Source organism: Excalfactoria chinensis, chromosome 2 (assembly GCF_039878825.1).
Source record: "Excalfactoria chinensis isolate bCotChi1 chromosome 2, bCotChi1.hap2, whole genome shotgun sequence".
In the NCBI taxonomy this organism is placed as follows: Eukaryota; Metazoa; Chordata; class Aves; order Galliformes; family Phasianidae; genus Excalfactoria; species Excalfactoria chinensis.
In genome coordinates, this window is record NC_092826.1 from 112424936 (window position 1) to 112450176 (window position 25241).

At 39.2% G+C, this 25241-nt stretch overlaps 1 protein-coding gene across 2 annotated transcripts in view; it reads left to right on the forward strand.

The window, feature by feature from the left end:
* LRRC3B (leucine rich repeat containing 3B) overlaps positions 1–22575 on the forward strand; it is a 47999-nt gene extending 25424 nt beyond the window's left edge. Inside the window, exon 2 of one of the 2 annotated variants that reach the window (XM_072329233.1) lies at positions 17933–22575. In XM_072329233.1, the coding sequence (XP_072185334.1) occupies positions 18096–18875 (780 nt within the window). In that variant the 5' untranslated portion in view covers positions 17933–18095 and the 3' untranslated portion in view covers positions 18876–22575. The remainder of the gene's footprint in view (positions 1–17932) is intronic. The other variant, XM_072329232.1, reaches the window with a different exon arrangement.
* Positions 22576–25241: the final 2666 nt, after the last annotated feature.

A 25241-nucleotide genomic window follows, 5' to 3' on the forward strand; every position in this document is an offset into this window, starting at 1 on the left:
CTTTCAAGAATTTCCAGATCCGTTTTTTCTTTTGTGTGCATGTGTATTCTCACTTATTAGGGGCTATTACCATATTATCAACTCATTAACTTTTACTCAATTTGTTGATTACAATTTTTATGACATAAATGAATAAATATTTACAGATTTGGTCCTTAGCTTTTAGACGTTGGTGTAAGCTAAATAGAAGACCACTAATTTTCTCTACTGTATAATGTCACCAAGCAATAATTCTGTACCTTCAACATTTGTTTGGTAAGATATGCATTTCTTAAGGAGCACTGCTGTGGAAACCAGCACAATTTTAATTAATGTTTTCCACCATGTGCCTTACAATTGATATTTTAAAAACAGAACAGCTTTTATTGGTCTTTTTTGCCCACACAATTCATAGTGAAAACATGCACAGTGGTTAGATATTTTGTAAACCCAGCTAAGTAGTATAAAACATATACATCCAATTTCTGCTTTTAGGGTATGCACTTACAATTCCCAATTTCAAGTAAGTCACCCTGTGAAGTGCATCTCTTCTGTAAAGACAACACAGACTGTACAACTATGTATAACATAAATAGGAAATAAAAGCATTTCATTAGGATTTAAATGTTGTGCTGCATAACTTAGAATTATCTCTGTGTTAAGTTATATACTTCATATATTTTTTCCCTTGAATTTTCGTTCTTACAAATGTAAGAGAAAGTAATCACATTGTGTTTCGGATTGGAAGGCACCTGTGGTTATGGCTCTGCTCAACCTACCTGCTCAAAGAAGGTGAATCTGCAAGAGGTTGCTCAGGACAAGCAAGGTTTTGAATAGATCAAGAGATGGAAATTCTAAATCATCTCTGTAAAACGTGTTCCAAATTTATTCATTCATAGTAAAAGAAAATGATTATTTTCTTGTATTCAAGTAGTATTCCCCGTATTTCAGTTTGTGCTTGTTGCCTTTTAGCAGCAACATCCACCTGGTCTATCAACTGATTCTTCCAGTTCTGTATCACCAGGAAACTTGCAGAGAACTCTGTCTCATTGTCTAGATCATTCACAAAAACACTAAATGATGCTATCCCTATTACTGACCTCTGGGGTACTGACTTGTGGCTGGACTCCAGCTGAACTTTGTGCTGCTGACTGCAGCTTTTGCAAGTCCTCAGTTCCATCAAGTCAAGATAAATAACGTTCACTTCTCTCTTGACTCCATGAGATGGGCCAGGCATCCCATCAGGGCCCACAGGTTTGTTCATGTCCAGTTTGATTAAACATTCCCGAGCTTTATCCTCCTCTAATGTCAGGGAGTCTTCATCACATGAATTTTTTGTGTGCACTTCCCTCTCTAGTGCTTGACCTGTCTGTGTGCAAGCTAGGCTACGTATAGGCATGTAACAGAGCAAGTACAGGCAGTGCAGGGATTTCAGAGCTAGTTTGAATGTGTCAGAACAGCGAGGTGGATTAGTCTGTAGTCATGTTCCTGTTGCAGTCGAGAGCTGTCATCTGTACCTGAGCAGGGTTATTTAAGCTAGCATGGCTGTAAGAGTCCCAGTCTACACGTATTTCTCTGTCAAGCAGGGAAAAAAAAAAAGAAAAAAGAAAAAAGAAAAAAAAAAGAAAACCTGGAAAACATAAAGATGCTGTTTCCAGCTCATCCAGCTCAGCAGGACCCTGACAGCTCCTGAGCTCAGCAGGACCCTGAGCTGTTGCCTTGCAAGGGTACAGATGCAGAGTTTGGGCTTCCCACTTCTGACAAGCTCCAGGCCCAGCAGCAACTTGGCAATCCTGCTGCTCCTGGGGGCGGATGGCATGGATCATTCCCCTCCTGCTGAGTGTGTGCTGCCGGTGGGAAGCATAGGTTAGTCAGCCCAGGACTGAACATTCCCACTGAGTGGAGTGAGAACTGAGAGGCTGCCCATCTTTGGCAAATCTCCTCTGCTTTTCCAGCATGGCTCCATCAGCTTTAGATTAATAATGACTTTTAAAATCCCTTCCGTTTCTCGGGGTTCCTTAAAAACCCAGCAGCTCTCAGTGGGTTGAACAACAATGAGAACTCAGCCTGGCACGGCCTACCAGATTTACTCTTCTTCCTGCATGCAGAGTGGGAACCATGGCACTGCCTCAAAACCAGCGGAAGATTATGGGTGTTGTGGTAATCAGACCCAAGAGAAGCTGTGCTGTCTTCTGGGCTGCTTTCTGCTGGCAGTGTTATGTAGAGAAGTTCTTTTACTTTCCTCAGCAGTCTACTGTTGTTAAGGTGACTTGTTGAGTCAGGGTTGCAGTGTGTGTTTGTTTCATGCTAGGACATTTACAATATAACCTGTATTGAGCATCTTGACTTACAGACATATCCTATCCCCTCCTCACCACATCCATTCAAAGTTCAGCTTCTGATCACTGCTAACATCCTGAGCCCAAGTCCAGACAAGCAGCAGTCAACAGGGCCACTTTGTTCTCCTCCTACACCAGGGGTCTGTGACCTCCAGTGCGCTGAAGAAGCAATTTCCTTTTGTTTTGAAGAGGGCTGACTAAAAGCTACAGATGGAAGGACTTCTCAAAAAGTAGTCTTTTTAGAGAGAGGGGAGAATATGAATGAGATTAAAAGTTTGCATTTTGGTTGAAATTTTGCATTTTTGTGGCATTTTACATTGGTTTATCTATCTCTCAGGCGTTCTAAACTTTTTGTAGAGTTTTTTATTATTATTTTTTAAGTTGTCTCAATAAGAATGTGACTTACATATCATTCATTGTTATGAGAAAACATGTATTCCAATAACACTAAAAAATCCATTGCGATATCAGTAACACCTTCGATACAAACATTATGAAAAATGCAGGAGAACTAAGAAATGACTTAAGTGAAAATGTGTCACTGTAAAGGGAAGGCTGTGAAATTCTTTTTTTCTCTTCATCCAGCTCAAACTTTGAGCCAGTTGCAAATGTTAATGAGTCAAATGTGGAATATATAATTTTGCCCGGGGAGAATTTTACTAACCTTAAATAAAATAATTACCAGCAGGTTTAAATAGCACATTTTTTTCTCTCATCTTACTACTAACGCTGATTCTAAGAGAAGGCTAGTATTTCTTTTTTAATATAAATAAATGATTGCTCTATTAAGACAGCTGTTAAAATAATTGATGGAGAACTAATCACTCATTAAATTGTTTGTGCTACCATAACGGTAACTTAGAATGAAGTAATGGTCTTGTGGGTTAATGTTGTAGTAGAAGTTGCCAAACACATTTGGGTCTGATAGCTGACTTGCCTACTTTTCCCAGTTTAACATGAGGTGTTTACATTTGCAAAAGACCATTCAGTGTTGGAACTTTGAAGGATTTTAGGAGGGTTGCTTACATGAGGACATATTTTGGTGGAGAAGGAATTTGTGAATCTCAGTGAGAAGGGAAGCAGATGAAGTGAGTCATCATAATTGCTTGTAGGACTTGTCAGGGCTCATGCCCTAAGGAACCACTTGCTTGCCAGCATGCAGTTTCCTGACTTGCCATAGCACAGTCATGCCATGACTACCAGCCTGGCCTCTTCATCCTTCACCTCCTGATGGCTGTGAACATCATGAAACCACCTTGATTTGTTTATTTCTATTCAGTGTAGCACGTGCCACTTGCCCTAGCATTCTTTTTTTTTTTTTTTTTTCAAGTGCTCTTTTTGTTGATTATGGGGATAAGCTGTTATAACTCCAGGGATTTCTTTACTGAGGAATATTCCCACTTGAGCTGAATCTGTGCAGCTTTCATGCTAAAGAGACATATCCTTGTGCTTGTTCTTTTCAAGAATAACAACAGCTGTTTTATTTTTTGCAAAGGTAGTTTATTTTTCCTTTATCTAGAGACTATCTCATTTTGGAGAGGGTGTTTGACTGTTTTGAAGGGAGCAGGGCAACTGATAACAAGAAACCAACTATTGAAGAATACAGCACAGGAATGGTCTGAGGTCTGAAGGAGTGCTGTTGATGAGGGTCTGCATCCAAGATTTACAATATGCAGTGACTTACCTGTACTGTGGCTGCAAGCATCTCCCTTATGTGCTCCAGGAAAGCACTTTGGAGTGCAGAGCATTATGAGAGCCCTAGGGGTGCTGTAACATTGCTGATTTCTGCTAGACACTGTCTACTTTCAAATTCAGTTCATCTATCATGAATCAGCTTGAAAATTGGTTGTCAATGCTGTGTTAGCTGAGGCTTAATAGTAGACTGTTCCTCAGGCTAGAAAAGGTTGCAAGGTTTGAAATTATGGTTTGCAAGGACAGGCTTCTCTGTGCAGCTGCAAGAGATGTAAAACCTAACATTTTCTGTAAGCATTCTTATGGGACACAGAAAAACTATTCCTGAACCACATCCTGACTAGCACTGGAAGCATGTGTGACACCACTGCATTGTGAAATTGTTTTATCATGTATGAACTGGTCCATTACCCTCACCATCAATAAGGAGGAGCAGGGTGGAACTGGAAGGTGCCTTTGGCTGACTGAAAGCAAGAAGGGAAGAACTCAGAAGTGCAGGAGGTGCTCAGATAGGAACCAGACTCTGGAGGAAGGACCAACATTGGTGGAACACTGTGATACTACATCTGTGACAACTCAGAGGTGGGGGAATGAGCAGTGTAGTGCTTCCTGTGATGGAAAGCATAAAGAAAAATAGAGAAAGATAGATTTAGATTTTTAAAAGAATGCCCATTACTTATCTGCTCTGCTGTTACATTTCATTGTTTCTCCATATATTTTTTTTCAGAAGTTGTTGTGGATGAGGAACTAGTGATGTTTCACTTATCACCAACCAGAATGTTTTGAGGGAGTGTGTGGATGCATGAGACGTGTACTGGCAGACAAAGCCACTCTTGTAATTATTCTAAACACATCTCACCAAGAGTTGCTGCTGTTTCAGGAATGAAAGAAGAACAGAATACGTGTACCAAGCGCTGGGGATAAATTCATTTCATCCAGTGTGATTTGTATTCGTCTTGTTAGAAATGAATGGATTAGCAACTGGGCAGGGATCGCAGGTGACACGACAAGACTTGGCATAGCAAAGAAAACTCCAGGGCCACCTGGAGTCTTGTAGTGAGTGAAAAAATGCAGTTTTATGACTCTCCTGGAATCAGACTGAAATGAGAATGGTAATAAACAACTTCTGTGCTGATAGCAGGGTGCCTTACCGTGCAGGTGGTTTGGAACAGAAGTGAGTGCCTTTAAGCATTGTTTTATGGTGTTACACATTTTGGGCTGAAAAATGGCTATAAGCTTTATTACTTTAATATTAACGCTTTTTCATTACTCTCTCTTTCTCCCTCCTGGAAACTGCTGCATTCATCCATTATAAAGTGGCTCACACTTTCCTCTCCTCTCCTGCCACTTCTCACAGTGTGAGGAGGGAAAGGCAGGTGGGTTGCAGGAGGTACAGTCGAAGATGTAACAGCACTGCAACCCTGCCCACCTGGAACCAAGCCATGCTGCTGCCATGCTGGGGAACCACGCATAGCCCTCAGGGATGAGGCACTGAGCACTATGGCCAGGATGAGGCACTATGGCCAGTGCCTTCTGGTGACCTGTGAGAGAACTGCTGCTGTTACACAGGCTTCTCCCATTTGGGTTTTCCATTCTTGGTCTGTGCTGGTGGGTAAGGGCTTGGTAGTGATCCAGTGCCTGTGCTGAGGTAGTCCTTCCTCATTTGTGTTGTGTTAGGGCTGCTTCAAGCTTGCTGGAGAGGGGCCACGTTTGTTTGTTTTTAAAACATAGAATTCCTGAATTCTTTTTCCTGCTCTAAATACATCAACTTAAGTTTATCTCAGTGCCAGTACCAACTGTAACTAGAGTTAAGTTTTCCCTACCATTGCCTCTGCTTGGTTCTCACTTTTTAAAAAGCCTTAGTAAAATAAATTGTGCCCTGCATGTCTTTAAATTTCATTATCACAACCTAACTTAATTTACTATAAATTATTTCTCCCTGAGTTTCTTCACCTGTGAACTTGCAGCCCCCAGTGTCTTGCTCATTGGATCACTGCCCAGCTAATCAAGATTTTGTTCTTCACAACCCTTGCTTTTTGTATCAGCTAGCTTTGCCAAAGTCAACTTGGCTGTATAAACTCTGTGGGGACACACAGAAAGCTGATATATTCTTGTCTTTAAAATAAGAGTTTTATTGAACTGAGTTTGACTCTCTTCCTGTTGTGCTCTAGTAACTGCTAGTAAAGACCTCTCTTCCCTTAGAAAATAAATGACTTTTATGCTTTGTTCTCATCTTGGAGGCAGCCATTGCAGTACTTTCTTCTGACTCTTCCTTCTTTTTCTTTTTTCCTTGGGAAGAGTGACTGGCTGAGTGGAAAATCTCTGCTCACTCAGTATTGAGCAGCTGTGTCTTGGCTTTGTTTTTATAGCACAGTTAGATTTCAAGTCTGATAAAGGCTGGTGTTTATTTCCACTGAGAAATGCCAATCCATTTTCTCTTTAGAGCTGTTCCTATTATTTAGCAATTGTTGATAAACAACTTTTATTTCAGTCCCCTGAACTCTGAAGACTCGCCTCTCACCAAGCTGCTGGGTTGCAGCCAGGCTCAATACTTTGCTGAGTAAGAGTCAGAGAACCCTTAGAGGATTTCAGCCTCCCATGTCAAGCTGTCAAATCAACTTCCTATGATCATACATCCTCAGAAGAGAAACGTAGACTGCAAGTTTTTTATGACTTTAAAAAAATACGACATGATTTTAAAAAATAAAAGAATTCTACCTGACTTCCTGGGAAGCATTGGGACAGTTAGTTTGGATGGAAGACATCCTGATTGTTGCTTAGGTGGAACATGTAATATGTAGAGTCCTTTAATGGCAGCCGAGTGCCTAAGGTAACTCACTAGCACGTCACAAAAACAACCAGTGTTCTTGTTCTCATCTGGAGACAAGTGGTAGCAATCAAATGTTTCTGATGAGCAGCAAAACAGAATCTTTCAATATAGCCTTTTTTTCTTTTTCTTTCTTTTTTTTAATTGTTGTTATTTTTGCTTACTGCCTAGGTGTTAGTGGAGTAGATGTATCAGCTCGATGAATTTCTTGATGGAGAAGTGTGTTTAGCTATTTCAGCAGGTGCTGGTGGAAGTGAATTTTCTGGGTGAAGTCTCTGTTGAAGGCATCCTGTTACCACTTGGTGTGGGATGGTACAAGTACACCCAGTGTAAGAGGTACTGCCTTGTGCACATGGCAGTCTCCTCACTTCGGCCATGCTCTAGTCTGACCTAAATTACTGGGCTCAATATGGAGTTGACTGGTAAAACTGCACGTCATAGGATAGGCAGGGGGTCAGATTAGATGATCTAATGGCTCCATCTGGCCTTAAACTCTTAATTAGGGAAATGCTGCCAGCACAAATGGCATTGAAGCTTTCCACTGCTAGACTTCACTTGCCTGGGAGATCCTCAGCTGAAACACAGCTGTGGAGGTTGCGCGTGAGCTGGCCTTCTCCTTGGGCTCTAATGCTGATGGCAGCCAGCAGAGCTAAATGCTCTGGGTCTTGATGAGAAGCTGCTAGCCTTGCTTTCACAGAAATGCAAAAGCTCCATTTCTAACTCTTCCAGACTGTTGCATGTTCAGCTTGTACAGCTGCAATGATAGCTAAATATAGGAATCTATTATTAGCCTGGTACTATTGCATATGTTGAAAGAAAATAGATATGCTTCTCTGGCAAGCTGATGAAAAAGAAATGATAGTTATTTGAAGCTGTTAGTGGATTAAAATATTAAAAGTGAGGATGTGGTTTTGGTGGTGGGTGGTTTGATATGGCAGAGGTTTATGATACTTTGCTTGACATCTTTAGTGCAGAAACATGAAGTATATATATTTGTGCATTGCTGCAGATGTGCTCTTTGCTCTCTCAGCTTTGCAAGTTGGTTGTGCCAGCTGAATAACCATTGACCCAGCAAAACCAGCATCACTGATCAAACTGTTTCTTCAGCAAGCCCAAATGGCTTGTAGTTAACTCAGTATGCCACTTGATTCCAGAAGGTCATTTCAATGCCATCTCACAGCTGCCTAATTGTTTATTGATAATAATTATTCCATACTTACACTCTCTTTCACAGTTTAATGAAATTTGTTGAATTTAACTACTATTTTTTTACTACTACTTTATCTACTTTTGAATGCCTCATGGATGTCCTTTTATTATACATCCAGCATATTTCAAAGCACAAGGAGCTGAATAAATATCTGCTGTGGTGCTCTTCTAAAGCACTGTCCCCTACAACTAATTTAGCTTGTGGTTTCTTACCACTGCTTCCAGATTATTTTTTTACACAATAATTGCTCTGGAAGTATGTTTCTTTTATTTGTAGTCTCATCTTGGGGATGTTAATCATATTGTTTCATTTGAGTAGTAGCTTCTACTGTTGCAGCTACTTTCCTTGCAAACACCTAGTGCCGTGGATTATTGCTGTTTGTTTTTGTTTGTTTGTTTTGTTTTTTTTTTGACACAGTGCAGTTGTGCATGGAAAGAAACAGACTTGGTTTCCTGTGGTTTAAGACATTAAGGTAACACAGATCTCAGTTAGCAACAAAAATATGTGGAAGTGGATGCTGAACTATCTCTATGGCACTGTTCCTGCTCACGTCTCTATTTCTTTTTGAGGTGCCTTACCTTAGATGTGGTTTCGACTGCAGTGACCTGTAGCAGTTCCTGCTACATAGTTCTTTTCTATGGCAAAGAGAAGCAACTTTTAGTTATGCTCTGCTTCATTTTCCTCCTCCCTTTACTGTCTTATTTTGAAGTCTGTAACACATCTTATTTCTTCTAGGGCTCCCCAGTGCTTGGGTATCAGCAGCCAGCAGCTGTCTTGCTGGCTGCTTCGTGCAACCGTTGTCAGCTTTACAGAGCTGCTAGCATGTTCCTTGCTGAATGGTCCCTTCAGGTTTGCAGGCTTATTTCTGCCTTGCTGACTTTATTATCAGCCCAATTTCCCCAGCCTAATTACAGCTTCTCTCTTCCCACTGTCTGGTAAACTGCAGGAATGTTTGGATGAACCTCTAAGTGAGCCTGAAGATAACAGTTTACAGAAAACAAATAAGTACCCTTAAAAGTAGAAGAGTCTCTAGACGATCTGAATCTTGCCTGTCTTAGCAAGATAGTACCTTGAAGGCTTTTAAATTTCTGATAATACTTCTCTGTTACACTGTGCAAAGTAAGAATGAGATTTTCATTTGGACAAGGACACCATCTGCAGTCACCAGATGCAGTTATCAAGATTAAATTGCAAGACTTGTCACTGATTATGCTGGTAATCATTGAGGTGATCAGTGTAATTATCATGAGATCAAGACATTTTCTCTGATATGGTACTGTGGAATTGAGTTGAAGGAGCATCCATCATGAGCTATTGGGTAGAGTCAGAACATGGCACTTTTCCTCTTGGACCATGGTAGGAATTGGAAGGGACCTCTAGAGATCATCGAGTCCAACCCCCCTGCCAAAGCAGATCCCCTACACCGGGCCACACAGGTAGGTGTCCAGGCGGGTACTGAATATCTCCAGAGAAGGAGACTCACAACCTCCCTGGGCAGCCTGCTCCAGTGCTCCGTCACCCTCACTGTAAAGAAGTTCTTCTGAACATTCATGCAGAACTTCTCTGTTCCAGTTTCTGGCTGTTTCCCCTTGTCCTGTCTCCACACGGTGCTGAAAAGAGTCTGGCCTTGCCACTTTGCCCCCCACACCTCAGATATTTATAGACTTGGATCTGTCCCCTCTCAGTCTTCTTTTCTCAAGGCTAAACATACCCAGTTCACTTAGCCTTTCTTCATAGGGTAGATGTTCCAGGCCCTTCACCATCTTTGTGGCCCTCCGCTGGACTCTTTCCAAGAGATCCCTGTATTTTTGGAATGGGGAGCACAGAACTGGACACAGTACTCCAGATGAGACCTTACCAGGGAAGAGTAGAGGGGGAGGATCACCTCCCTCGACTTGCTGGCCATGCTCTTTTTAATGCACCCCAGTATGCCATTGGCCTTTTTGGCCATGAGGGCACACTGCTGGCTCATGGCCAACCTGTCATCCACCAGGACACCCAGGTCCCTCTCTGCAGAGCTCCTCACCAACAGGTCACCCCCCAGCCTATAATGGTACATGCAATTATTTCTTCCTATGTGCAAGACTCTACACTTGCTTTTGTTAAACCTCATCTGGTTAGACAGAATAAAACAGATAGCAAATACTGTGAAACTGACCATCTGTTTTGCAAACATTTTCCACTGGAGTCTATCAGTTTTGTTGAAAGCCTGCTTCATTGCCTGTCCATGAAAAGCACCAGTCCACTCAGTTAGTACCCATGCTTTAGAATAGATTTTATTCTGAATCTTCTTACCTGAAGAAGATGAAATATTTATATTTCATGTAATTTTAAACCTTCCTAATAGTTTTTTCCTAGTTTAAATCATCTGGAGTTTTGGCTTAGCTACTCCTGGAACAGGTTTTCTTACTAGAACAGAATTGTTTTAATGATATCACAGAAAATGTGACTAAGAGTGGATAGAATATGATCTTAAATGCTAAACAATGGATTTGAGTTTAATGCAGAAGAATAATTAATCAAGAAACAAGTTATATGGCCTTGGAGAACACATCAGATCATCATTTGTCTGTGTTGGAGCATTTCCATTAATCATCTATAATATGGTTCTTCATGTACTGATGTAGTGGTAAAACAAATCCATTCTGCAGAGGTGTTTGCTGAAGAGTGAGCCTTTGTTCATTCACTTCTAGATTATCAAGCTGATTTCTTGCAAATACAAAGATGAATGATGTTCAACAGTTGATGATATTCAGCTTATATCTTCTGCTTTTCATTTTTCACTTCATGTTGCCACTCACACACAGTAGAAGCGTATGTAATGTCTTGGTTCCTTTTTCTGATGGCATAGGTATGCAGTCAGAATGTTGTTCATACTTATCAGCAGTGTATTGCACAAGGAAAAGATGAGAGTTTTAGTAGTCTAAATCATACGAAGACAGTGCAGGTGAAAACTGAGAAAACTGGGCAGCATTAAGAGTTAAAGCAAGGAATGGTGACAGTGGAAGAGTAAAACTGTATTCAGACTTTGTTAGGGCTAAAAGCATCCCTGACAGCTGTTGTTTTAATTTCTATCAAGCGTATCAAATTTGATTCCAAGGAATATGTTGTCACAGAAAACTTCCAGGAGAAAAGCATCACAGGGAAGATAGGAGATAATGGATAATATTTTTCTTTTGTCGCTGATCTGTTCTTATATCTGCTAAGCTTCACATTATTATTTATCGTCAGAGTTATAAAATAATTTTTGACTTGAGATGAAAAGGGAGAAAAGTCAAATACATTTTTACCATGAACACAACTCATCAATCTTAAAGTGCTGATTCATTTGCCCACACAGTATAATTAAGTAAGCTGTTAATCTATAATAAAGAGTAATATATTTGGTGATCTCACAGTCAGAAAGTAATTATAGCTTAAAATGTTCCTTTGGCTTTCCTTAACCATTTTATCACTCTGTAATTGTTTAGAGAGAGTATTCAGAGCTGTAAGATCTATAAACTTACACGTATGCTATTTGCTCTGCCACTAGAAAGATCTTGTCATGAGCAGCTGTTAGAAAGATGTCTACACTGGAAAATTTTGGGGAACAAAATATTGATGTGCATTTCAAGCGCTGTCTTGAGGGAGAACATTATAGTTTGAGTACATTTGGTGTTTCATTAGATAATTAATCCATTCTGCAATTGAAGTTCAGGCTCACACTGATTAATCATGACATTTCAATTATTCACTGAATCGGTGATCTTTTGCACCCCCATTCCCCACCTTATTTGCTGTTGGCGTCTATTCATTTTTCTGTTACTGCCTTAGGATTTCATTGTGGCATGCTCTAAGATCCTGAAAGACTTCCCCTGCCAGGGACATTCTTTGGGGAATTTAAATCACCTGGCACCTTGCAGGCAGTTCATGGCATCTCTCTGGTTTGCTGCTGTCCTGTGGCTCCTGCTCAACTCCAGTTCACAGTTATTCTTGCTTTCCAGCTCTGTACTTAGAGTAGCCAGGCAGGATGTCCCTCAATTTACACAGACCCTGTTGAGAAATATCTTTGGTTTCAGTAAAATTGGGTAAAATGGTTCAGTCCTCAGTTCCTCAGCAAACTAGACTGTTTGGATAGGGGAATTACCTCTGAATCTTAACCTCCAGACTCCAGCTTGTGTCTGTATTGTTAATACTAATTGCAAGGTAATATATTTAGATATAAGCTAGTGTATGTCTGTATTAATTGTTGAAGAGAAAAAGGAATAAAAAGATACGAAGTACAGCTATCATTAGATGTGGACAGTATGGCTGGTTTGTGCATATGCTATAACAAACACACTGGTGTCACAGGAAGATGAGTTGAAGGAAGACAATTCATTCAAAAGAGTGTTTTGCCAGAGGGTAGTTTGATAAACCTGATTTAAAGCAAAGGTATTAGATATGGCAAGTTTATGTCCCATTTTAATAGAGAAGTAGGAGACTAGATTTATCAATGAGAGTGTCTTTTCTGAATACCAAGGCAGTCAGTGTCTTGAAGAAAATTGTAATAATAGTGTCAAATATTTCAAACCTATAAAATTTCTCAGTAGTGGACTGGAAGTCAGATAAAACAGTGTTCCCTTTTAATGGATCTTTAGTTGTAAAATGTTAATATTTATTCAAAATTCTAGTTTAACAGATAACTAAGAAAAGCGGTCCATAGAAAAGGCTTGTATAGTTTGTAATTCTCCACATTGTTCTTTCTGAAGCTCAGAAGTGACAGATCAAACAGATTGAGTGCAATCATGACACAGCCGATGGGCCACCCGCTGGGGTTGGTCGGCTGGCTTCTGTCTTTTTCCACTTTTCATTCTTACTTGCTGGTTTAAGCATATAAACTCCAGCAACAAGAAATTCCTCTCTAATCTTGGCACCTTCAGTAGTAACAACTACAAGCTAGCCCCAGATGCTGAGCACATCTTGTTAGCACTGACCTGAGTGACATTGCTGGATGAGAGATGAAATATTTTTCATCAGGGAATCCAGTTTTGAAGACAAGAGGAGAGATTAGTCTAGCACATTACTGATAAAGAAAAAGCTTTTACTGAGTTTCCTTCGCAGTCAGATGTGTGTGCCATTTAACCTTCTTGGCACACAATTAACATGGTGCAGTTGCTCAAATGCCAAAGAAGACGTAATTTAGCTTATGGAATCCACACAGATAATCATGCCTGAGATGGAGCTCTCTCTTGGTGTAAGAGATCAGCAGTGAAAATCCTTTGTAGCCAGACTTTCTGACCCTTCTGACCCTAGAAGCCACATAAAAATGTGTGAGTGACTGACTACAGTGCTCTACCTTTCATACTGTGCAGCCAGAGTTGACTCCACAAGCTTGCCTTGCTCCTTTGCCCTCCCCATCTTCCCACAGAGCCCAGTACTGTGGTAGCTGACCCTAGCATCACTCATGTTTCTGGGACAGCACTGCAGTCCCTTTTCTCACATGAGGCACTTTGCATGCTTCTGTCTTTTCTTTTTCTTTTGTAACTCATTTTGTGTTGTACCCTGTCATACCTTTGTAATCATGTGCGATCCCTGGAGAGGATTAAAACTTCTTGTATAACTGGGATAGTATTTACCCATTGGCAGGGCTGCACTCTCTTGTTCTTGAGATATGACTCCAAGGGGCAGGTGCAGCTAACTGTCCCAATCAGTTATCAGTCAAATAGATGTGATGAACCGTCTTTAGCAATATAAATGATGTCTTATTGTGCCTTTTGCTGTCTTAGTACTGTCATAAACAAAACCTCTCAATTTGTTTCTGTGTCAGTCTTATGCTGTTCTCTGTGGTGTTTATAGGATTTCCTATATCTTGCTCTGAAGACACAGTGGCATAAATTATATTTAAAGTAATCTTGTCATGGTCTTTCTGTATGACTTGGCAAAGTTTTCAGGCCTTATTTCCAGGTGGATATCCAGCAGCACTAATGCTTCTTTACGTCACTGAATTTTATGTGGGGAAGAGTTATTAATTGAATACTTGAATTAGTAATATCATAGATGTTAAGCACTCAGATGCCAAGAAATGTTTATACACTTTGCTTGTCTGAAAGGCAGACATCTGCAAGAACCTGACACCAGGGGCTTTGGTTGAAAACTCACTGTGTGTTAAAATCAAATATACGCCTCTTGAAATCCCCAAGGAAAGCACATTTTCCCACGTTGCTGGATGCTTGTACAGAATGGCCATGGGGGAGTGTTCCTTCCCCCCCCCCCCCCAAAAAAAAAAAAGACAGTTATAATGGCAAGGCTGTAAAAAAGTTCTTTTGTGTCATCTGCACTCTGGAGTTTTATTGCCCTGCAGTATTTGACTTATACATTAGGTTTTCTATGTGTCTACTTGTATTTTAGAAGAGTACACAAAATATCTTTCTATGCCATGCTGCTATCTGTCCTTGAGCATTGCTGTCATTTTTCCTGTCCCCTTATGTAATTGATAATTAATTTTTCAGTGTTTTTTTCTTTATTTACAGATTTCCAACTAACTCATATGTTTGTTGTAATTCTGTCTTCCATCTCTTTCTGCAGTCTTTAATTTTCCTGTCTGCTGTGTATCTCCTGTCTTTATTCCAGTCTCCATTACCTTCTGCTTTATTTAATGCATTCCAGGATGAGAAAATGTGATAGATGCTCCAGAAGTCAAAAATCTTTCTTTTGGCATTGCTAAAGGTCAGATCCTAGTTCTCTTTTCTCTTGTTGCAGTTGGTAGGATGCCTGACAGTAAAGGATGTGTTCGGTATGGATTTGTTAGTGGATCTCAAACTACAGATGTGGGATAAGATATTCTGATTATGGAAGTTTTAAAAGCTCTGTTTTCCTTGACTGATGCTCAGTCTCATTGGATTGTTTCCAGTTAATTTACTGAGAATTTGCTGAGCTTTATTCTTTCTCAGCAAAGTTTTTGTTGACTAGACTGTTAATTACGGGTTTAAACTTGTATTTGCTCTTTTTAACAACTTAAAACAGTGGGAGTTTTTCTCCCTCTTTACCCATTTAGTCAGTATTCTCTTATGAAGAGGCATTGCTTCATTAAACATTTTCCTGCTCAGTCTGTAATGATCCTACTCCTTCCACTCTAAACACATTAATATGTTGAAGAAAAAGAGCTTCACTTGTCTTCATTGGGCTGAAGACATCACACATCTTCGGTGCATAAGGCATCTTTGACACATTACATTTGCTGTGGAGGTCTCAGCAGGATCTGTGGTGTAATTTAGGTTGGTGCACGAATGTTTTCCCACACTTTTATAATATTAATGAACACTGTTATGCAGAAAAGCTGAAGTCTGGTAGCAGAGATGTTGGTGTTACATTTCTCATGTCTGGCTATCCAGGGACTTACAGTGATCAAAGTCTTCAAAGTTCATAAAGCTAATTCTCATACATTTATAACTGTCACTGATACTATCTTATGCTAACAGAGGTGCTGGTATAGATGTAGAGAGATGCAGTGTTAAAACACTATCTTTCGGGTGATTTTTTTTCATCACGGTTCCCGTAGTCTTCATTTTTAGCCTGTTAAAAAGCAAATACGATGCATAATCCTCACAGTCTGGTGAAAACAGCAAGATTTTTATGCCTCTGCAGAAGTAAACATCTGAGATAACTGCGTCTCTTTGCTCTTTTACCTCAGTCTATTCTGGCAGTAGGACTTCAGTATCACTGGTGGAAAGCCACTGTGTACATGTAGTAGGTGATGCCTACTACTTCTGTGATGGTGAGTTGGACCACTCTTCTACTCTCTTGGTGCAGCATGGTAGTGAGATCCGTAAATGTGAAGGGAAAAGAAAATAGGTGCTGTTTTCCCTGGGGACAGCCCTTTTTGCTGCAGCACCCCGGGCTGTGGGAGGGTGAAGCAGATTGCCAGCATTGAGTTGCCAGAGTGAACTGTCGCCGCCTCCAGCTTGGCCTCCAAATGGGCTGCACATTTTAGCAAGTACTTAGCACTTTTGGGCAGGCTGGGAAAAAACAACTTCTGTAGCTTGTCTCCTTCAGTAGCAGATTTCTGTCTGATCTGAATTTCTGCCACTGCATTGACCAAAGAGCCGCAGGGAGAAATGGCACCCAGCACAATAGTCTTCTTTCTTGTGAGGCCTGTTTTGTAAGGGCTCTCTGTTGACTGTGGAGATGCTGCCTCACCTCCCTTTCCTCTTCATGTTCAGCTTTTGAACATGATCATTTTATAATGATTTTATATTGCTAGGGTTAATTCTGCAAGATAAATTGCTAATTTTCTTTCTATTTAAGAAAAGAAAGAAATTTCAGGGTAGGGGATGTTCATGCTACTGAGCTCAAGCATAAGCTTTCTGCTTATGTTCTAGGGCAATCTCTCTCTTGATCAGTAAATAAGAAGACAAGTAGTGATACAGGAAGTTGCAGTAAGAGGTGGGCTTTTTTGATTCCCAAACCATAGAAATGAAGTAGCTGCACATAATATGCATACTTTTAATTTTTTTTATTTTTTTTTTTTCCTGTAGGGTTACTGACATTCTGACAGTCATCAAGAAGGGTTAAGTAAAAACTGAACTGTAGGTTTGAAGTACTCTGTGACACACTTAATCCATATTTCTGTGATGTGCCAAAACTGCAGTTAGTATGTGAATTCTGCAAGCAAATATGATTGCAATACAATTTCTTCGTTTTTCCCGTAGAATTGCACACAACCTCCCTGCAGGGATTTTGTTGTTCAGTAGACTACATTGTGTGCTGGAAAAAAGAGAAAAAAAATTCATTTATATGTAAATACAGTGTGAAGGCTGCAAATATCCAAGCTACTACTAAGGCAGAGGGGGCATGTGCATGAAAACAAATGGACCTGTTGTGGTTAGAAATTTGTAGTTTACCATAATAGGGGAAAAAATAAATGAGGTTGTCTTTGAAACCTTATAGGTCAGCATTTCAGACTTCTGTATTTGTGTTCCAATTAAAGAAGAAAATGGGAAAGCTTCTGGATATTTACTATTTTTAAGCCAACTTGCAAGGAGGAGAAGAAACAATATTTTTCATGTGTTCTATTAGCAAATTACATGCCATGAATAACTTTTTTTTTTGTTTGGCTTGCACATAGTTTTGTGTGAGGTTTATTTAGTGTGGGGAGGCTGAGAGTTTTTGGCAAGGCTACATTTCTTTCTTTCTATCTTAAATGTAAAGAAAATTTTCAAGAAACTAGTGGTATAAGTGAATTCTGTGGGTCTCAACAGTAGCTCACAAGATACTGAGAGGTACAGGAAATGAGCATGCAGCAAGAAAGAAATGGGCAGACAACAGGGAAATGATGAATGTTTGTGGTATCTTCCAATATTATTTGTTTTACTGATTTGTTGATGATATTGTTATGGATATAGTTAAAATATTTCCCTGTTGTGATACTTTGGTTTGGACCAAAAATAACATAAGTTGCTTTGAGATAAGTTCACATTAACCACCACTGTTGCCTCACTTACCTGTCACTGTTTCTGGAGATCCAAATTCCAACTCCTGCTAACGCATCCCCTATACTAGTAAGGGAAAATGTGATTTATTTTTATGGATGTTTTAGAAAAGTCTGGTTTAAAAAACAAAAAAACAAAACCAGCGCCTCCTCCAATAAGTATTAAAGCCTAAACCAGTGCAATTTGTACCGGCTGTAGTCTATCCTCCTAAAAATGTCTCAGGGATTTATGAACTAAACTCATACTAATGCTAATGGGAGGTAGTTGAATAAATACTCTGTTGCACTGATAGGATAGCAGATCATTTATTTAGTGTTGTGGTGTTGCCTTTCACTTTTACTTCATTTTATTTCTTAAAAAAAAAAAAAAAAAAGAAGAAGAAGAAGAAGCTGGGATTGGAATTTATGGTATAAGAAACTTTTCTTCTTCTTTGCAGGTGTATTTTTAAGAAGAGTGTTGACCATGAGGAAGTCCACATGTTAGTTAATTTTTACTAATCCCACTGAAGAAAATGAAACCACACTTCAGCTTTGCCGGTCCTTTTCCCACCACTGTTGGCTGAATGAGAAATGGTCGTGTGATTATGCTGACACCCCAGCATGCATTTGGTAGACCTGTGGTTAACTCGTTCCCTCTCCATGTGTCTACTCTTACAAAGTTTTGTCCTCATGATACTGTGCTTTCATTCTGCCAGTATGTGCCCAAAAGGCTGCCTCTGTTCTCACTCCGGAGGTTTAAATGTCAGCTGTAGCAATGCGAACCTCAAGGAGATACCCAGAGATCTTCCGCCAGAAACAGTCTTACTTTATTTGGACTCCAATCAGATAACCTCTATCCCCAATGAAATTTTTAAGGATTTGCACCAACTGAGAGTCCTCAATTTATCAAAAAACGGGATTGAATTTATAGATGAACATGCTTTCAAAGGGGTGGCAGAAACTTTGCAGACTCTGGATTTGTCCGACAACCGGATTCAAAGTGTGCACAAAAACGCTTTCAACAACTTAAAAGCCAGAGCCAGGATTGCAAACAACCCATGGCACTGCGACTGCACACTGCAGCAGGTATTGAGGAGTATGGCCGTCAACCATGAGACAGCCAACAATGTCATCTGCAAGACCTCTGTGCTGGATGAACACGCTGGGAGACCATTCCTCAATGCTGCCAATGATGCTGACCTCTGTAACCTTCCCAAAAAAACTACTGATTACGCCATGCTGGTCACTATGTTTGGCTGGTTCACCATGGTGATCTCATATGTGGTTTATTATGTCCGGCAAAATCAGGAGGATGCAAGGAGGCACCTTGAATACTTGAAATCCCTGCCAAGCAGGCAAAAGAAACCAGATGAAGCTGATGACATTAGCACTGTGGTATAGTATTCCGAATACAATGACTGTCTTTGGGATGGAAAGTAGATTTGGATGACACTAACACCAGAGGTTTACTTCTAACATTCATTGTAAACATTAAGACTTTTTTTTCCCCGTTTAACTGAATTACGCCACTGTCAAGCTTTCTAACCGAGAGTTTTGTCTGGGCGGTATACTCTAATTGTTTCTCTGGTATTCTAAAGCAAGTGAATTAATATGTAAACCTTAGTTTAGACCCATTCCACTATTTAATAATGAAATTTATTTTTTTAATTTAAAAAAAAAAAAAAAAAGAATAAAAGCGTAAATTTGAACCATGTAAAAGAGAGTTATTTATTGATCAGAAACCTGTCTGGTGCCAGGGCACCTTGGAAAATGATCAGTGCTTGTGAGGTGGAGGATGAGAGCGATGATGAAGTGGGCAATGAGAGGTACAAGAGCAGAGAGTTCCCAAAAGGCACTTCTCTCCCCAGGGCACAACATGAAGAGCTGGTGAATGGAAGCTGATTTTTGGGATTGTTCCTCGTATTAGCAGAGGGACACAATATGGAGATAGCAGAGTGCTTTGAGTTCAGGAGAAAGAGATGGAAAATTGTGTGGGAACCTGGAGGGTGTTTCGGCAGTGCTGGGGAGAAACCAAGGTGAAGGAGCAACATTTCAGGATACCAATGAGAGGTAAGTGGGGAAATGGGGACAGTTTTTATCCTACACCCACAAGCTTCAAGTGGGTGTCCTGAGGACTGGAGGAGACAGCAGGATGACAAAAACAAACTTAATCATACTGTTCAAACTGAAGGACTGACAGTGATGGGAAAAAAAATAAATAAAATTCATTTAAAAAAAAATCTGTATATGGCCTCGTAACTCCAAGTGGCATCATCTTTTTAAAAGTCTGAACAAAGGAAATGAAGATGTAGGCTGAGCATATTCTGTTGTGTTTTAGAAAAAATATTCTTATATTATTTTATGGATTAATGCTTAGTGAAGTAGCAAGATAATGATGTTAACTCAGCCTTGATTATAAAATGGTTATTTTGAAGCCCTACTGTCTTTAGCAATATGGTAGTTTGTTTTTTTTTCCATGGATGAAAGGTACAAATTCACACCGTTTCTCGTGTTCTTTATCAGCGTAATGAAATGATGTTTATTTCTCAGTCCCTATAGATCCCAATCCCATCTAAGTTACATGGAAAAATGGATTGTAGCAGTATGGATTTAAAAATGTACAAAATCTTGCTTTGCAAAAACAAGTTTTAAAAGACAGACTTAAATTTAAATCAAAAATAGATAAATAAATAAATCTAACGTAGTATCTCCCATAAGATTGTCAGAAGGTTTCTGTTAAAAGCATAATCTTTTACATTTTTGAGGGCACGTGGTTGGGTTTTTTTTGTTTTGTTTTGTTTTGTTTTGTTTTTTTCAGGAGAACTATTAAAAAAAAAAAAAAAGAAAAAACACTTTTAACATTTGTTACAAAGCATTGAAACAATTGGGACTTTTTGTCCTTCTATTTTTTATTTATTATTATTATTTTTTCCCTGAGGAAAGCAGGTGGGTGGTTACACATCTTGTTAAGTTTGCATTTTATATGATCAGTTTTTCAGGCTCTGTCTTAGCAAATCTTCCACTGCTGCAGAAGTGCATCCAGCTCTGCATGACCTCTTGGAGGAGCCAGTAGTGGTTGGGGTAAATACAAATGTGAATCTGAAGAGATCAGTCAGATAAGATTTTATACTGTACAGACAGCATACCAAACCTTGCCCAGCAGGACATCTCTATGTGAGGACACACACACATGTCTGTGGGGCTTCTGTATAGGTGGAGCCAAGTTAATGCCTTGACATAATTCTCTTATTTTCTGTAAAATCACCTTCAGGGTATGATTTATATTGTTTCTTTGCTTTGCTGCTCAAGTGGCACTTTGGGTCTTGGCTGGTGTACTAATTCTGAAAAAGCAGGGGAACTCATAAAGGAAGAGAGTGAACAGGAGGTGCTAACTTATTCTGGAACTCAGTGTTCTTTGTTCACAACTAAGCACAGGAATTCCTCCAGAAATTTTGGACAAAATGACTTAAATAGCAACATCTACAAAATTCTTGAGAGTCGGCCACTTGTAGGTTTTGAAACTTGTTTTCAAGCAGGTAAACCCTTAAAACATAAACAACTCTCTTCCCCCAAACTGACTGAGACACCAAAAGATTTTTAGTTTTTCTGTTTTTTTCTCCTCTTTCACATGGTCCATAAGGACCTTACTGGACAGTATTGTTTTGCACCAGCTGAGCTAATGACTCCAGGTATTGTAAATCCTGACTGAAACCAATTTAAACCCAGTTCACCTGTACTTTGTAGAATGGCTCACAAAGGCTGGTTTCATATCAGTTCTCTGGGTGTATTGATTTTCTGTAGTGGATTCCCTATCAAACATCTCTTCACATATTTTTCTCTTTTCTTTTAAAGCCAGTAGTGAAATCTCTGTTTAAAATCTAAGAATCAACAGAGTGCTCTGATAGCCAGTAGATGCAAACTCCTCAAGATGAACTTAGCTGATGAGGGAAAAGAATGAAATTACTGTGCCTCAGCTATGTGGACTTGGTAGTGCTTGTAATCACGGCAACTCAAGTATTTGAGTTACATTTGTTTATTTCAATGAAAAGAAGCAGAAAAATTAGAAACCTTTAGACTAAGAAGATACTTGTTTTCATCATGTTTATTGCACAACTTTCTGCCCAAAATTTCTCTGTGTCATTGGCAAAAGCTTTTTAAGGTTTGATGGTGTAACATTTTAAGGGGTTATTTTCCAAAATAGTTTCACTCAATACTGAGTCAAAATCAGTCTGTTTCTAGCTGTGATATCTTAGCACATAAATACAGATAATAGGAATTGGATGTTTCCATAGTCACAGGAGGTTGTATATGACAGAAAATAAAGAGGGAAATGTACATCACAGTGACTGATGGAAAAAGCGGGGATAGAGCTCAACAGCTTAAATGTGATTTATTTCACTTTCTTGATTTAAATAAAGTCCTGGTTTCTGTTTCTAAATGGTTAAAGATACCTCTTTCAGCTTGATTCACCTTAAAACTAATTTTGCTTTTTCTGTGCTAATTTGTACTGTTACTATGCTCTGTGGGTGAGAAGAGCGATGGTGCATTTGGGCTGCATTATTCAGACTCGTATTTTATTTGATATATTTTATATATTTACTCAATCTTTGCTTTTATTCTGTTCTCAGCTTTGTGTGGAATTAGGTAAAAATACCTTCATTATTTAAATATAGTGTGTTTTAAGTGTGTTCTGTGAGGTAACAGTGAAAGAATGAGAGATAATGGCCTTTAGTTACACAAGAGGAGGTTCAGGTTGGATATTAGGAAAAATTCCTTCTAAGAAAGAGTGATGGAGTTTTGGAACAGTCTGCCCATGGAAATGTTCCTGGACGTGTTCAAGAAATGTGTAGATGTGGCACTGAGGGACATGGTTTAATGACATGGTGGTTATAATTTCTGAAGTTATTTTTTATGTTCAGTTCCAAGTTGATTGTTGGACTAGATGACCTTAGAGCTCTTTTCCGAACTTTGTGGTTCTTCAGTAGCAACATTTTGCATCAGCACTGCCATAACTTTCAGGGGCTGCCCTCCCTGTGGCAGTTTTCACTGAGCTCAGTGCTGCCATGGACTCCTCATCAAGGGGCAGATTTTATTCCAAGTAAGCCTGGATGAGTCCAAAGCAGGAAGAAGGAAACAGGCAGCATTAGTAGTGGGTAGACATGTTGACCAGTCCTTTTAAGGAGAAACAATTTCCTGATGGGCAGAAGATCTTTTAGTATGCATTGCTGAGGAAGGAATTCTTTTCAGTTGTAGCATCTATTTTCTATGTGCATTTTTGTGAGTATGCAGCTCTGATACTTAGGTAGTTTTATTCATACATTCAGTGTTTGTCCTCATGATCCTCTCTGAAGGGACAAACTAATTGCGTAGTATTACAGTGCTACTGAGGCACTGCAAATACACAGCATACAGCGATGGAAAGACCAGTGAGGAAATGTAAAAGTTCTGATCTAGTAAAGAGATGCCATGCAGAATATCCATCACAGTATATCTTGATTTGAAAGGTTAAGTAACAGGATTAGTTGTAGGCTAAAATGCTTAATGGTGTCATGGAGTTTAGCAGCATCTTTCTGTATGATGCTTAGTAACAACATAAATCTAAATCAATTAAAAAGAGTGTCATTCTACTTCTACACTTGGAAAAAGAAGCTAGCATTGCTGAACAGGAGTAAATGAGACTCTCGGGAATAAAACACATAGTCTTTAAATTGTAGGAGAGAAATAGGAGAAAGGTAGAAGTGGGGCATAAATTGTGGTAGGATTAGATATAAAGGCAAGGTAACAAACAAAACAATAAGGGACTTTTTTTTTTTTTTTTTCCAAGCACACCAGAAATAGAAATAATGTCTTAGTAAGGCTCAAGAACTAATCTGGTTACTGGAAGAGCAGTTTGGATAACTTGGACGAATGTTACAGAAGAAGGCTTTGAATGATAAACACCAGAAATTATTACAGGGGAAATAGATCACTCAGTACCATAGTTGAGGAGTGCTACAAACCATTGCATAAAATCTGTGAGAAACCCACATTTGGAACATTGCTTTCATTTCAAGTTCCACTCCAAAAATTTGTCATGTAGAACTACAGAAGATGTGAAGAAGGGCAGTAAGATCATCAGGAATATGAGGTGGTTTTCATAGGAGATGAGATCAAACGGCCTCTTCAGCATGGAGTCAGAGGAGAGAGGATGGGATGGTAGAATCATAGAATCATTAAAGTTGGAAAAGTCAATAAGACTATCTAGTCCAACTATCAACTTGGAATAGAACACAAAGAATAACTTCAGAAGGATTTATCTCTGTTTCTTGCAACAGTAACTATAGCAGTTCTGATTAAAGATGAAGATGTTTTTTAAAAAATACATATTTTGTTACAGCGCATGCATTTAAGTCATAAAACACAAGACACTGTAGTGAAAAAACAAAAACAAAAACAACAAATATTCAAAGATGGGATTGTGGAAAGTGTGATTTCTTCAGTGATGGAGAAATAGCTGTGCATCTCTCGTATTGCTTAATCCACAAGTCAGTTAATTTGAAGAGTGAAAGCAACCAATAAGTATCAAACACAGATTGCAGATGCCATTCCGTGTCAGTATATGAAGTATGTGTTTTGTGCGTGTAAAATATAATGTGAGTATGCATGTGTGCAGTTCATCCATATGTCTCTCAAATTCTTTAATGTTTCCCCATCTATACATGTGGATAAAACATGAAGTATTTTTGGACTGCCCTGTTTCCATGAAGCAGGTTGCTTTGTTGATTGTAAATGCAATTGGTGCTGCTTCTGAGCTGAGCAGTCTGTGCCTCCTGTAGTCCCAACACCAACTGCACAGAACAAGAAAGAAAACAGGGTGAGCGGCATAGCTCCTCCTTTCTTTCTAAATCCTTAGTTGAACCCATCGGTTACCATATAGAGCTGTTACCAACCTTTGTGAACAATCTTGTTTTCCTTCTGGCTCACAGAAAGTGATACAGATTTCTAGAAAGAAAAATGGATGGGTGAATGATGTAATGACTCTTAGCTCAGTCCCATTTGTAAAGGCTAGAGAGTGGAAATGTGACTAATATCCCTGGATCTGTTCTCCCTTCTACACTTATTAATGAGTAGGTTTTTGGCACTGCAGTGTGTTTGGCCATGTTTTTCTCCTAGGAGATAGCTATGCCCCTTGAAGGAGTTTTCTTTAGATGGCTGTGCATCTGAATACAGCTGCTAAAGCCTGCATAAGCTCCGGAATGAAAACTGGATGGTTTTAAGCTTTCCCTATTGGAGGGAAACTTGAGAAATAGTCAGTTATTTGGGAATTCAAATATCTGTATTATTCTTAATGCTGCTTTGAAGTTTCAAACACTCATTTTGATCATCTTGCTGGTTCTGTGGAGCAGTTTGCATGCAGAATTCGTAGAGAGAGAAATTTCCAAAGCCTGTTAGTGGCAAATTAAACTGGCCTTTGAGGTGAAAAAAATAAAAAATCTGTATGTTGAATAACCTGTTTAGATATCTCTATCCATTGTAATTACTAGTCTTTGTCTCATAATTACCGTTTATGATCACTAGCCTTTTTAAGGCTGTCTCTTCATTTGCAAAAAAAAAAAAAAAAAGTGTGTATATATATATATATATATACACATGTATTCAAAGGCATATCTAATCTATCAGTACTAAAAAGGCAAACTAATTTTAACATATTAGTTAAATTTTGTCTTCACTACGGTCTATTATTTGTATGTCTGTGTTCACAGAAATATATGTAATATTTTAGCATGT